Source organism: Chlamydotis macqueenii, chromosome 1, assembly GCF_036417535.1.
Source record: "Chlamydotis macqueenii isolate bChlMac1 chromosome 1, bChlMac1.mat, whole genome shotgun sequence".
Classification (NCBI taxonomy): Eukaryota; Metazoa; Chordata; class Aves; order Otidiformes; family Otididae; genus Chlamydotis; species Chlamydotis macqueenii.
In genome coordinates, this window is record NC_141556.1 from 132,728,011 (window position 1) to 132,741,260 (window position 13,250).

General features: G+C 41.6%; 1 protein-coding gene across 4 annotated transcripts in view; it reads right to left on the reverse strand.

Moving 5' to 3' along the window:
• Positions 1-13,250, reverse strand: part of PPEF1 (protein phosphatase with EF-hand domain 1) — a 38,285-nt gene that overhangs the window by 1,543 nt on the left and 23,492 nt on the right. For 3 of the 4 annotated variants that reach the window (XM_086767522.1, XM_086767506.1, XM_086767532.1), the window contains 10 exons: positions 11,480-11,646; positions 9,922-9,958; positions 9,314-9,463; positions 6,996-7,196; positions 5,367-5,552; positions 4,586-4,728; positions 3,855-3,961; positions 2,571-2,734; positions 1,656-1,740; positions 206-1,178 (listed from right to left, as the gene is read on the reverse strand). In XM_086767522.1, coding sequence (XP_086623648.1) covers positions 985-1,178; positions 1,656-1,740; positions 2,571-2,734; positions 3,855-3,961; positions 4,586-4,728; positions 5,367-5,552; positions 6,996-7,196; positions 9,314-9,463; positions 9,922-9,958; positions 11,480-11,646 — 1,434 coding nt within the window. In that variant the 3' untranslated portion in view covers positions 206-984. Of the gene's footprint in view, positions 1-205; positions 1,179-1,655; positions 1,741-2,570; positions 2,735-3,854; positions 3,962-4,585; positions 4,729-5,366; positions 5,553-6,995; positions 7,197-9,313; positions 9,464-9,921; positions 9,959-11,479; positions 11,647-13,250 lie in introns of those variants that run through there. The other variant, XM_086767516.1, reaches the window with a different exon arrangement.

A 13,250-nucleotide genomic window follows, 5' to 3' on the forward strand; every position in this document is an offset into this window, starting at 1 on the left:
AGAATTTCTCTGCTTACTTGGTAGAGAATTTATGCTTAACTATGTGCAAGGATATTTAGGTTCACTAGTATCAAATTCTTTTTTTTCTGTTGTGTTCTTATTCATCTCTTTGTTTTAAGCAAGTCCAGGTAATCTTCAGGAAGAGTGTGTACTCCCTTCTGTGTAGGATACCCAAATACAGGCAAAAAGACACCACACTTGCCCATTACTGTGAAAGCAAAAGCTTTATTTTGTGATCTGTCATTACATTAACGTGCTATGATTTAGCCTTCATTAAGGTGATGAGTTATGACTGTTTCTTAGCCCCACACCCTGACAAAGGCAGGGAACAGTAACCAGGGGCAAGAGGAAACCTAGTGCAAGTGTAAGCGCCGTTCAACTGAGATCCTTTAAGTTGTGTCTGTAAACTTCAAGGAGGATAGATAGTGACCTGGGATGGTTTGATTTCACTGCATCATGCAAACAGCAAGATTAAATGCAGAACTACCTATTTTAACTGGATGATTCTTCCTCCCCATGTTCTCTCCTGGACTGAATACTCCAGAGCAGGCCTCTGTTGAGCCTGTTACATTCCCGAGGAGAAGTGTGGTCATCAGTGTTATTTCTCAGCTGTCTCTAAGGGCTGCTGAAAGAAAACGTACCAAGGTTTCTCTCCCCAGGGGGTTGCACGTGCTACCTTGGCAGCATTCACAGATTAGCTTGATGGTGGAGATGCCACCAAAGGGGAGGATAAATCGTAAGGTACTGATGGGGCAGTGACACAGGCATTTTGTAAGCAGTGGGTGTTCATCTCTTCTGTCTCATCATGAGTAGGTATATATCATCCAGAAGGGACTAAATAAAGGCTTGCACAGTGACCACAATGCTTACCATTCTGAGCAGCCCATTTATTGTTTGTCAGGCTGGAAGCTGGTTGCCCAGTCGGCTTATGACTAATGACAGGAAGGTGAGCTTCCAAGACAGCCCACAAGAACTTCTGCCTTTTCATGAGTTTGCCTTTTTCTCTAGTCTATGAACCACGTGAAAGGCCTCTAGAAATTCATTGAAGTCAATATGGCCATCTTTGTTGTAGTCTATGCTGAGGACTAACTTGTCAACAGATTCATTGCATACATCCATGCCCAAGTGAGAGGTGAAGAGTTTCCACGTCTGGCTGAACTCCTCAAGAGAAATCAGACCTAAAGGAGACAGACAGCAGGTTCCTTTTCCCAGTCTGTTGCCCCTTCCTGCATACACGCATGCATGCACGTGCACTCCTCCTCTGCAAGAACATTACCTACCTACTGGGGCTTGAGAGTGTTTTGTGATTTCACGACTGAAGTGCATTTTGATTTCAGGTAATGATCTAATGCTTTCAACAGCGGAACTGAGAAAGCAGTAAATACTGAGAGTGAGAGCAGAAGGGAGAAAAAGCCCCAGAAGAGTGAAACCAATACAGGAGATGGGATATATGAGAATTTTTTCCTCAAGTTAGGCTCTGTGCACTGTCCCTTATATGGTTACAGCCTGACTGCTTAAATTAGTCTTCGCTAAACTCAAAAAATGACATCACCTCTGGTTCCTCTATATTTAGAAGCCTTAAGGAGAAACACAGTGGGGAAAGATAACTCGTATAGGCTTCCTGGAGCTGGTGCAGTGAAGTTACCTAGGCTTACCTGAGTGATCTTTGTCAATGACATTGAAGATGATCTCCAGATCCTTTCTGTATCTGCACAGTGTTTCTGCCAAAGCTGGCTGAACCTGGTTTTGAAATCACAGACAGGGAAGCATTCAGACCTTCATTTTAGTTACTCTAACCAACAGAATATGGACTATTCAAAGCTATTTTCACAGTTTAGTTTGTCAAATGTTAAAAAAAAAAAAAATTCTGCTTAAGTTCCCTGGAATTTTACTTTGTGTCTTGCCCTGAGGAATAATCAGCTAACACCTGTCACTTCCAGATGGTGGGCCAGGGAGGGGAAGCAGCCCTTCACACCTCCTACCTTCAGTAATTATTTGTGGCACTACGGATAATCTAGGGAAGATGCTGTAGGCCATGCACTCATACAAAGCCTTCACCATACATACGTGAATGGATCCTGCTGTTCAGAAAAATGATGGAGCCAGCTAAGTACCAAAGCACAACGCAGCCACTCAGTAATAACTGGACTCTGTAGAACAGACCCCGGGTACCATTAAGCATCTACAGGTCCATCTACAAATGTGACTCCCTCCTACAGGTGCCTGAATTGGTTCTGGAGCACATGTGACAAGCTCATCTCAAAGAGTGAGGGTTGAGTACTCTGGGTAGGGTTTGTCGCATCTCCTCAGCTGTGTTATCTAAACGCCCTTGAGTGTCAACGGAAAGTAAGAGCATGTGATTCATCCAACCTATTTTAAGCATCTACCTTAGCAGGGAATGATGAGTTGTACCCTAGCAGTGCGCATTTCCCTCCAGTGACTATAAAAGGAAGCTCAGCAACTAGTTCAGCTGTAGATGTCTACCTGATTGGCCAAACCACTGTCTTGTGCCTCAAGTTGCACCAAAAGCTGTTCCTCCAAGGTTTGCAAGGAGGCGTTTTCCTCCTTACCTCTTTTATAGGTTGACCTATTTTCAAATCGTAAAAACATGACATGAAGTCAACTTCTCCGTCTGGGTTCATCTGTACTAACTGAGACCGCAGCATCCTCCAGGGCAGTTCCAGCTGTAGGACAGATTCCATCGCTGCAGCCCAGTCATTGACAGAAATCTTGCCTGTCGGAAGGGGTCAGTTCATGGTTATAAGCGGCACGTGACACAGCACATATCAGTCACCAGCATGCCTTCTTTAGAACAGTTGCAAAACATAAACATCTTCTCGTAACCTTTGGGGAAAAAAAATCCCTCATAACAATGAGCAGTGGGGTTGGACTAGGCATTTCCATACGTCCCTTCCAACCTCAACAACTTTGTGATGCTAGTATGATGGTCAGCCTGTTTTAATACCTTTTGAGAAAACCAGATTATGCCATGAAGGCTTATGATTCAAGGCCAGGTTGGATGGGGCTCTGAGCAACCTGGTCTGGTTGGAGATGTCCCTGCTCCTTGCAGGGAGGTTGGACTAGATGACCTTTAAAGGTCCCTTCCAACCCAAACTATTTTATGATTTGATGAAGACTACTTCAGATTTGTGCTGAGCTGAGCTGCAATTATAGAGACATATATGGCTGAAAACCCAGCAAGACAGAAATATGTTGAACAGTTGTTCAGTGGCCAAAGAAACAGCACCATCATGTTATTGATTGCCCTTTTAGGGGCACAGATGACAACCCAGTCACGTGAGGAGCCATCATGAGGCAAAGTTGTATTTGTGCCAGAAATCATTAACTCCTTACTCCTACATAAAAGGTTCATGTATCAACACTGACTTTTCTTCAGCTGATGGGTGAATGTGTATCTCCTAGTGGCATGCCAGTCAACTTTACTCAAATATCACCCAGACTCAGGAGGAGACCAGTTCCCCCTCACCTGAGACCCCAGTTTGCTGTCAGTTATCTGAAGACACTCCTAAGTGAAGGTGGTGACTTTTGAGCTTCTGGAGCTGGATTTGCCTGCACAACCTCTGCTCAACAACAAACACCATTTCCTTATTTGTCCATGTGTTTCAGTTGTTTTCTTCTTCCTACTTAAAGCTTCATCCCTTCAAATTGTATTCTAGGGCTAAGCACCTGCTAAGCCCCTGTCCTCTATGGTCAGGAAGAATACAAGATCAGCCAGCCTCTGCTGCCCTCCAACCTCACCCTGGCAGGCAGACCCCTCTGCATGGAGTCTGTCCCTACGCATACGTGAAAGCTGTTTTCCCCATGGTGGTAACTGGACAGAGGGGTAGCGTTACCTGTGCCGTTGAGGTCATACTGTGCAAAAGCACTAGTGAGTTCAGCCCTGTGAGCATAAATCTTCTCTCGTAAGGACTGTAAGGCAGATGATTCAATTGTACCCACCCTAGGAGGAAGAAAATGCAGAGCAGATTATTAAAATATTTAAATCCCCTAGCATTTTATGCTTTTCAACATTAATTATCAAATTCTTATATTCTTCAACGTGTAATACATTTAGAGTCATCCTAAAAGACAATATGGGGGGTGTGGACACCAAAACAAACAAAACAAAGCTCCATAAAAATAATCTCAACTTACAAGATAATCAAGTTTATGCAGGTAATTCTAAGCTGCTTTGCTTTAGTAAATCTGACTACAGTGCTAGGCATGGCAAAGCTGTCATGATAAACTTTTGGGACTCAATTCATAACAGGATTTGTCCAGATTAATGCCGCAGCCTTAAAGCAGACCTGACAGACAGGTGCAGGCCCTTTATGAGTCCCTGGCAATTGTCTGTTCTCATTGCTTACCGTGTCTAATTACCTTTGGGAGTTTCTCAGGAAACCAGGTGAGAGTACTTGGAACATATTTTGTCTACTGTATTAATTTTTAGATTGCAAAACAGAAAAACAAGGAAAAACCACGGAAAATAGATGCCTATTCAATTATTCAGTCAAGCTTTAGATTTGTGGCACATGCTCACATGCTAAGTGAGTACATGCTGACTGCATACACCACGCAGCTTTACCTCTCCCGAAGATTCTGCCTGCGTGTGTACTTGCTGACTCGATACTGTACAAACCGAGGAATCAGTTCAGGATTCAGTTTGATGTATGCTCCCCGGTTGCTCCCCTCTTCATAATAGTTAGAGGCAGAAAATATAGTGATAACCTGATCATAGGAAACAAAGAAACTGGGTTGGCTACAACAACTCTTTTTGAGGTTGATTTCTGAAACTGATCTTAGAAAAACACACAGGTTGCAAAATTAAGCGTCTGCATATAAAACCAGAGATCAACAACTACGTCATTTACCAAATTGCTAGAACTTTTCAAGTCAGAGCTCCAGGCCTGTATTTTTGGCCTGTCATAGGAAGATTTCAGTTCAGAGGGCAGTGTGATAGAACATGCTGTTTAACAGAAACCTCTTTACAAGATAGACATGGTTTTCAGGATTCTTGCTGGCCTTCTGATACAGCATGTCAGAAAGCAGGGCCAGAAGATAAATGATTACGTTAAAAGGCTTCTAGAGCCTTAGAGCATCTCTTGCACTGTATTTACATATAACTCTCTCAGGGACTTTGTTGATGTTCGTTTGTTTTCACATGAGTAATTAGCCAGTCCCCACTCCCTGAAGCTATAAAGAATTTTGTTTGTCAGAACTCCATAATTCATTCTAACATCTATATAGCACACAATTCCCCCAAACCCATTTTAAAGAAGTCACTAATTTTTTAAAAAATTAAATTTGCAGGCAAATCTACTGTGGATCTACTGTAGAGAATTCTGCTTTACCTGGAAGTATCTTACCTTCCCACCATGACTGATCTCATAACCTTCTGGCTTAAATTCATGAGACCTGATAAGCATCTTCAGATTATACCTTTCAAACAGCTTGGCAGTGACATCAGGGCCAAAGTAACAACCTCCTCCTCGACACTTGTTTGGTGTACAGCCATTCTGGCTCCTAGGATCACTCCAGAGAATGTCAAGGATCTGTAAACAGCAAACCCAAGCAAGTGAGGACTTCTAGTAGGTGAGGCCTGACTGGCTATGGCTGGCTGAAGTACTGGCCATGCCAAAAGCCCCACAGTACAGGGAGAAAACACACCTGAGCTAACAACTGGGTCTCATGTTTTCCTCCTTCCTTTCAGCAGGGCATTCTTTTAGTCTGAAACCTTTGTTCTACTTATCTTAAGAAACATTAACTAGATTTTGGATTATCATTTTCAGATGGAATATTATTTCAGAAATGTACCTTCTTTTACAGCTGAGGTTTCCAGACTCGGGTAGGTGCATCAGGAATAATACCTGGGCTATTTCAGAAAGAAAAATAGCTGCCTCCTTCTCATATAGGAGCGAGAGGTATTTTCTGTTTCCCAGCACAGACCTGATAACCACATGGGTTGATGGTTTTACCTGAATTAAGCTTGGGAGTGCCTGCTCAAAACATGACAAGAGTTGCCTTTGGCTTTATTGCCTTGGGTAAGCTCATGTTTCAAAACAAGATTTTTACATATTAACATTTTAGCAGGATTCAGACATGAGGATGCCTTAACATGGTTTAAAGACACCTAACCTGATAATTCTAGTCAGTAGCAAAATATTAGGCAAAAAAAAGTGTTTAAATCTCACTGGACAAGGTTTACACTAACACATGCTACTTCACCTTCGTGAGTGGGGTTCAGTGGAGGCTTGGTAGCTGAGGGAGTGTCAGATTTGAGGAGCTGCTTGTGCCCATTCCATTAGTTTGTAGGTCAGATATGTATCTTGGGAAATCACATTTTCAGCAGCTGATCTGCTACTCAAGAAGCAAAACAAAACTGTGTGCCCCCTTAAAGCAGCTATCTGAAGAGAAGTCCAGAAAAATAAATTTATACACAACTCAATTTTAGGCTTCTAAACAGCTCTGCAAATGAAGCTTTTCAAATTGTCACAATTTATTGAATTACAGCATGACAAGAGCTCCGTATTGCCTCTAATATTCAAGAGGAAATGAACAGCCAGAGGACAAAAAATTCCCACTTTTTGAGTAATCAGCCTGTAGGTCTCAGGAGTTGGGGTTTTTTGGATAGTATCAGCGTTCAGCTGCCAAAAAAAAGTGCTCGCTATCGCTGACAATAGTCTGACCTATTTAAACTGACAACCACGCCTGTACCAACAGATCCAACCACAGGAGGGCATGCAAACACGTCTCATACCCAGCAGTTTCCTCCTCCTAACGGGTAAATTGTAAGGTAAAAAATCACAAACCTTTATTACCAGGTGTACAAAAAGCATCCAGATAAGTAACAGCTGGCTAGTATACTCCCAAGAATGATGGGTTTCTTATGATGAGACCGTCCCCTCGGACCCAAACGTAGTGGCTGAACAGAGCGCCTGCTGGGTTTGTGAGAGGGAAAAGGGGAGCGGTATCAGCCTGTCTTTGGTTTCACCTACTTGTTTCCATTCCTTCAGGGCGGGGTCTGGAGGCAAATTTGAGCCTGAAGGCTCAGTGGAGCCCGATGAAGAGATGGGTTGTGTTTTCCCTGCAACATTCTGGTTGGCAGTGTGTTTACTGGGTCTGGTTGTGGGAATTCTCTCCTTCACTTGATCCTGTCTGTCTCTCACTGACTTTGGTGGCCGCATCAAAGACTTCAACTTAAAAAAAAAAATTGAAAGAGTTACCAGAACGTAAAGATGAAACAGAGATCTGTCAGCTGAAAGGCACCTCAGTTCCCATTTCCTGTATTCAATATTGAACTCTCATAATGTCTTGAACTCACAGGTTTCGTGGAAGCTGCAGGTGTTTGGCACTTGCAGAAATTTTGCTTTCTATCTATCAGCTATCATCATCTTCAGAGCTGCTCTCATATTCTTACCCAGACACACAGACTCATTCCAAGCCACAGTCAATCACAAGATCTCACTCTACAGCAAGTGTGGTCTGGGCTCAGGGCAGACACTTAAGTGCCCAGCTTCACTGGAAACTGAAAATACGGATGTGTACTGTACTGAAGATTAAACTGCATTAAACTACTGCTCTCGTACAGTAGCAGGCTGCTAGGTTAATTTGGTTATCATTAATTTGGTTATCAAGAGGATTACAATGAAATTGATGAAGTATTACATCAGGCCCTTTCACTGTTAATTCAGCCTCTTCCAATATGCACGGGCATTTGCTTTTGTGGAGCTGGGTGCTATGGCTCCATGAATGCCCATTAATACAGACTCTTCCCCAGAGTATCTTTTCTTCTCATTTGAAATCTTCTCATACTAGCTCATTTTTTGAATTAAAAAAAAAAAAACCACAGCAACACCTCCCCTCCCAAATTCTACTCTTTAACAAAGAAAAGGGCTGATGCAAAACAAAATGCAAAACACTGGGTTATTCCCCAGTGCACTGACCAGTACTTGAGACCTGTCACTTGTCAGCTGTACCAATTAAAATACATCAGTTGGCCTTGAGTGATACCGCCCTGAGTCGCGGCCCACACAGGTCTCATTAGTAACACTCTCCTGCGGCAGCAACTTTGACCTGTTAATTCTGCATTTCACAGATACTGCATCAGTAACACGCTGAGCCCAGACTTGGTGAAAGCATGGGTAGAACTCAGCTCACAGTTGACACCTACATCTGTAGTTAGGCACCCAATTTTAGTCTATAGTGCTACAGCCAATAGAGCCTAGACTCTGATTACCAGAAGTATTCATTGTCCTTTTTTACAGAAACAGAGATACACCTGGCTGTCCTGTAAAGCATTTATTTCTGTATTAAAAAACATGAGGATGAGATAAATAGCTCTAGATTCCACAGACACTAATGACAAGGTACACAAGGTTGCTTAAACATAGGTATCTTGTGCCATCTGGGATGCTCTACCATGGCTGTGAATTACCGTGAGGTGGGCAGATAATAGGAACCAGACCTAAAGGAGACCTGTGGAGGAGACCTGGAAAGATTTTCTCCAGAAACAGGCAGAAGCCAAGGGGACATCCCTCGGCTACAGGGTGCTTCCACAAACAGCACTGGAGATCTATGTCTGAGCAATTATAAGATCTGGATCTCCACCAGATCTCCTGGATTTCCACTGATTATAAGGAACCTAATCACCCCCCTCACAAGCAGACATCTTGATTTAGTTTTCCAAATCCCACACCATTTTCCACTGATTTGAAAGAGCTATGTTTGCTCACTATTTCAGGGAAAAAGAAGGGGGAAAAAAAAAGTTTCTGTCTTTTAAATCCCTGAAAAGCAGTAGTTTCTGTTTTTTCAAGACCAGGTCCTGAAGTTGGTTCCTGCTAGAAGGGGTCTACCACATATGCAAAGCTCAGCCACTGCAAAGGGAGAGCCTCACAGGTGGAGAACTTCCCCCACACAACAGATGGCAGAAGCAGAGCCCCAGGACAAAAGGCAGTGCTAAAAAGATGTGGCTAGATTGATTTCTAAAGTGTTTAGAAATGCCTGCGAATTAAGTACTTTTCATCCTTTCTGCCTAATGCGTCATCACTGCAGGAAGGAGGTATCTAAAGTGTTTTTAGCTATTTCAGAGTCAAAAGTACCATGTAATTTTACAGCAGCCAAACAATTCGCTCCCAACACCTACTGAAACCTTCCTTCCTAAACGCTCATTTTGAAGAAAAACAAGACTTTTTTTTTCCTTATGTGCCTTACACAGCAGCCATTTCCTTTCTTAATGCAAACTTGATCTTAGCATTTCTACTGCTAAATTTTTTGAAGAAAACAAAACTACCCCAACATGACTATGATCTCTTACCTTATTTCTTTCAAGTGCATTCAGGAAATCCAAATCTGTGGTGTCTGAAATCCCTCCATGTAGGATAAGAACTTTGCTATCAATTATAGTGGCAAGGGGAAGCCAGCTGAAGACGTCTCGCAGAAGACACAAAATCTGTTTCCCATGGTCCTGTAAAACATAGTCTTGTATGAGATCCTATTTCTGGCAGATTCTTTTGCTTCTAAGTAAGTTCAAGATTTTGCTGAAGTGTCTGCTACAGTCTGTATGAACAGTCCTGTCCAGGTGACACCTCAAACTGTAACACTGACAAACATGTTCTGATATTTACTTTAGGGCCATTTGATTGTCTCTATAGCATTTTGTTTTTCTTTCACGCTCACCTCTTTTTGTGTAGCCTTATGAATGTTATTTATTTCATCCCATAGATCTCTGAGCATAAAAGGCTAAAATTTAAAATAGTTTTGCCACTTATTCCACTGAAAAAACAAAATAATTTCAACTCTATCAGTAAAATGATTCTGTACTACACCTAAATAAACTGGTTGGAAGTTTTCTTGTTTACACAGATTTCATCTTACATGTGTAAGACTACAAAGAAAATATAGGGGAAGGAGGAGGAATCTTACCTTGTACTTCTTTGAAACTTCTTTTGTGAAGCCATATCTGAAAATAGGACAACATCATGAACTGGTTTTCAGTATATAGTGTTTGTCAGGAGCTTTCGATCCCTCTTTTTCTCCTGCCATTCTGTCTCAACTCTGTTTAAATGTGCTTTCTTCTGCTCTGGCTCAAGCATTGAGTTAAACTGATTTGTTGCACATACAAGAGATCAGGAACAGAATCCACACCAATAATTATTAAGTGGCTTTTTTCCCATCTAAATTAAATAGCTTTGCAGTTTTGCCTTTTAGATACTGGAAAGAAATTTCAAAGGAAGCTAACTGATGATGGGAAAAAAATCCCACAAAACCTCCACAGAGTTTTTGTTCTAAATCTCTCAATTTTATTAGACAGTGTCATCTATCATGTCTTCTCCCCTGCAAGGGACAAAGGTTTTGATACCTCATTCTTTTAACACCAAGATATCCTTGGTGCAAGAGGCATTTTCACAACACCCTAACTTACAGCTTTCAAATGTACTGATGTACAGCACTGCTAATCAAACGCCTGGCAAAGAGCCATACACATCTTTGTACTCCGTACCATCACAGATTTAGTTACTATTTTCCACTGTTTTGGGTGAGAATTTTCCTAACTTGTAGATAAAGTAACTGATTTTGGTTTATGTTGGTTTTTGGTTGGGTTTTTTTTTTTAATTAAATGCTGAAAAAGGATCATGTAAAACTGATTCTCTTATCTGGATCCTTAATAGGATTTGAACCTAGGCCTCTAACCCAGGTTTATGCATGGGCTAAAGAGGAATATACTCTGGGTGCATGCGTCAAATGATAGATGGGGTACAACAGGTTACCCACCAGTCAGTCACCAAAAGACTTACTGGGGTGGCTGAGAATTGTAGGGACCAGGAGTGAGGATTTCTTCTCATATCTGTGAGATTATTCTGTCTACAAGTCCCACTTTCACTACAGCCAGAGATACTGGCTGTGCGCACTCCCTTAGCAGGGCTGTACACCCGGGTACAAATATCTGTATGAGAAAACAGGGTCTCAGCTGTTCCTGCAATGGGGTAGACTGCCAACTCTCAACTCATGGACCTCCACAGCGTAGAAGCTAGTTTATTTACCCACCCCTTGTGTTTGGGAAGTGACATCTTAGTCCAAAGTTAAATGAAATATCAGCTCCTGATTTACTGGTTCCATTATATTGCACACTATTATGTCTTTTGTTGTGCTGTGGAAAAAGCAAATCCTTTAACTAAAATATAATCTTTCCATCCATCCTCTTTCCCCAGATTTTGTAATCTGGAAGCTGCACTAAGCTCATTGACTTCAATGGATTGTGATTAAGTCAGAGACAAGACCTGACTCCCATTCAAGTACCTGTGTGTAATGAGGGTGTTCTTTGCTCCCCTCACACATCTTGAAGATGCAGAGCTACACCTGCACACCTAATTATACATGATTTCTGTTTTAGAGCGTCACAGTGGCTAAAGCAGCATTCAACAGCTCCAACATTTTTACTGAAAGGCCAGATACTCCCTCCCCCCGGCCCCCTAAAATTCACCTCAGGTTCATGATGTAGTCTTCATGGTTTCCTCTATTCAGGTGTAAATCATTGGGGTAGATAAGAAGAAATGCAAACAGGATTATAAGTATTTCCATAGAATTTTTCCCTCTGTCAACAAAATCACCGTTGAAGACATAACGGTTTTGTTCTGATGGCAGACCGTTCTGCAGAAGGAGACAAAACCAAGAACATTTAGAGACTATTCTATCCTACTGTAATAAAATAAAGGAAATAGCATTTCAAGTGAGATCACATTGCTAGAAAACCTGCAAAAAACCTGCACAATACAGAGATCTAAAATGCAGCATTTCTTTATTGCCACTGCCTAGAATAAAAATCTCCATATCAGACAACCAGTATGAGCCATGAGAGAAAAGATGACCTCTCTGACTGTTCTTATGCTGCCATTTCTAATCCTTTCCTGTACTTATTAAATTAAATGAAAGGGACCAATAGGAACATTATTCTTCTAATAAAACATACTTTCCTATCAATACAACTGCTGTCAGGAAGTTATGCACTTGCAAATAGAAAGGATTAATTCATTTTCAATGGAAGACAAGAAATCCATGAAAATGACCTTCTGACACAAGTCTGAATGGATTTCATATATTTACATTGTTTGCAGTGTATGCTTCTAAAACTCCTGAAAAAGACTGTAGTCCAGAGAACATCAATGTTAATACAGAACTCTGAAGAACCTTGATTCTAGTTGCTATAATCCTGAAAGCTACTTTAATTTTACTCACATTGCACTTTGCCTCTGCCTGGGGCAAACATTTACTTGAACACTGACAAACCTGAAAGGCTGTACATACAGGTTCTTCTACCTTATTTTTTTCTGAATATATAGAGCAATGATTTATTATGAATGATGACTTATCAAAAGCTAGTATTGTGAACTGATGGTGTGTTTCATTAGATTAGTTATCAACATGTCAAAGGGTGCCATCAGCTTACAGGAAGTATAGCAGCAAGAGATGTGTCATCTTTTCCAGTCATGAGTACTGGAAATATTATTTCAATTCTGACTTGCAAGAAAAATGAAACCTCTGTTTTCACAATTGGCATGCACAAGAATTATAAACAGAACATCTGTAAAATCACATTACAACTGTGGAAGCCACTCTTAACAGGTTTGGGAGCATTGCAAGACATCTCACTTCCTGAATATAGCTACTGCGTCAGTGTCCAGCACTTCCTATGTTCCTATGGCATTCCCTGGTGTACTGCCTTAGCAGGTTTATTGCAGGATGCACAATTTGGCCAGAGACTCAATTAAATGTTTAATTTTAATCCATTAGGAAATCTGTTTTTTTTGTCCCAGTCAGTGTCCCATGGTGTTATGTCAGGATGCAGTAGGGAATCCTGGTCTCTCAATTCCCGCAGCGGCACAATCCTGACTGCTGTAAGCACAGCTTGCTTGGTTTTTGCCATAGTCTCTCCCCAGCTCTCTCAAAGTTAACTTAGGAGTGTGGTTGGTCTGTGCTCACAGGAATGGCAATTTATGAGACTCTGCTAAGGTAGTGGGTTGTAGTGGTTTTAAAAAAGAAAGGAGGTATTTCAGGAGTGGGACACATGGCAGAGACTCAGCAGCAGCTCCTAGAAAGATGAATTAATAAAAGCTTTGCCTTAAAACCAATAAGGATGTGAATCACCAGCAGATGGTCAGTATACACACAGCCACTCTGTAACTGCAGTCCTCATGGAAAGACAGATCTACGGAAGCACTCTCCAGACTCTATCATTCTTCTTGTGCAAAAGCTTA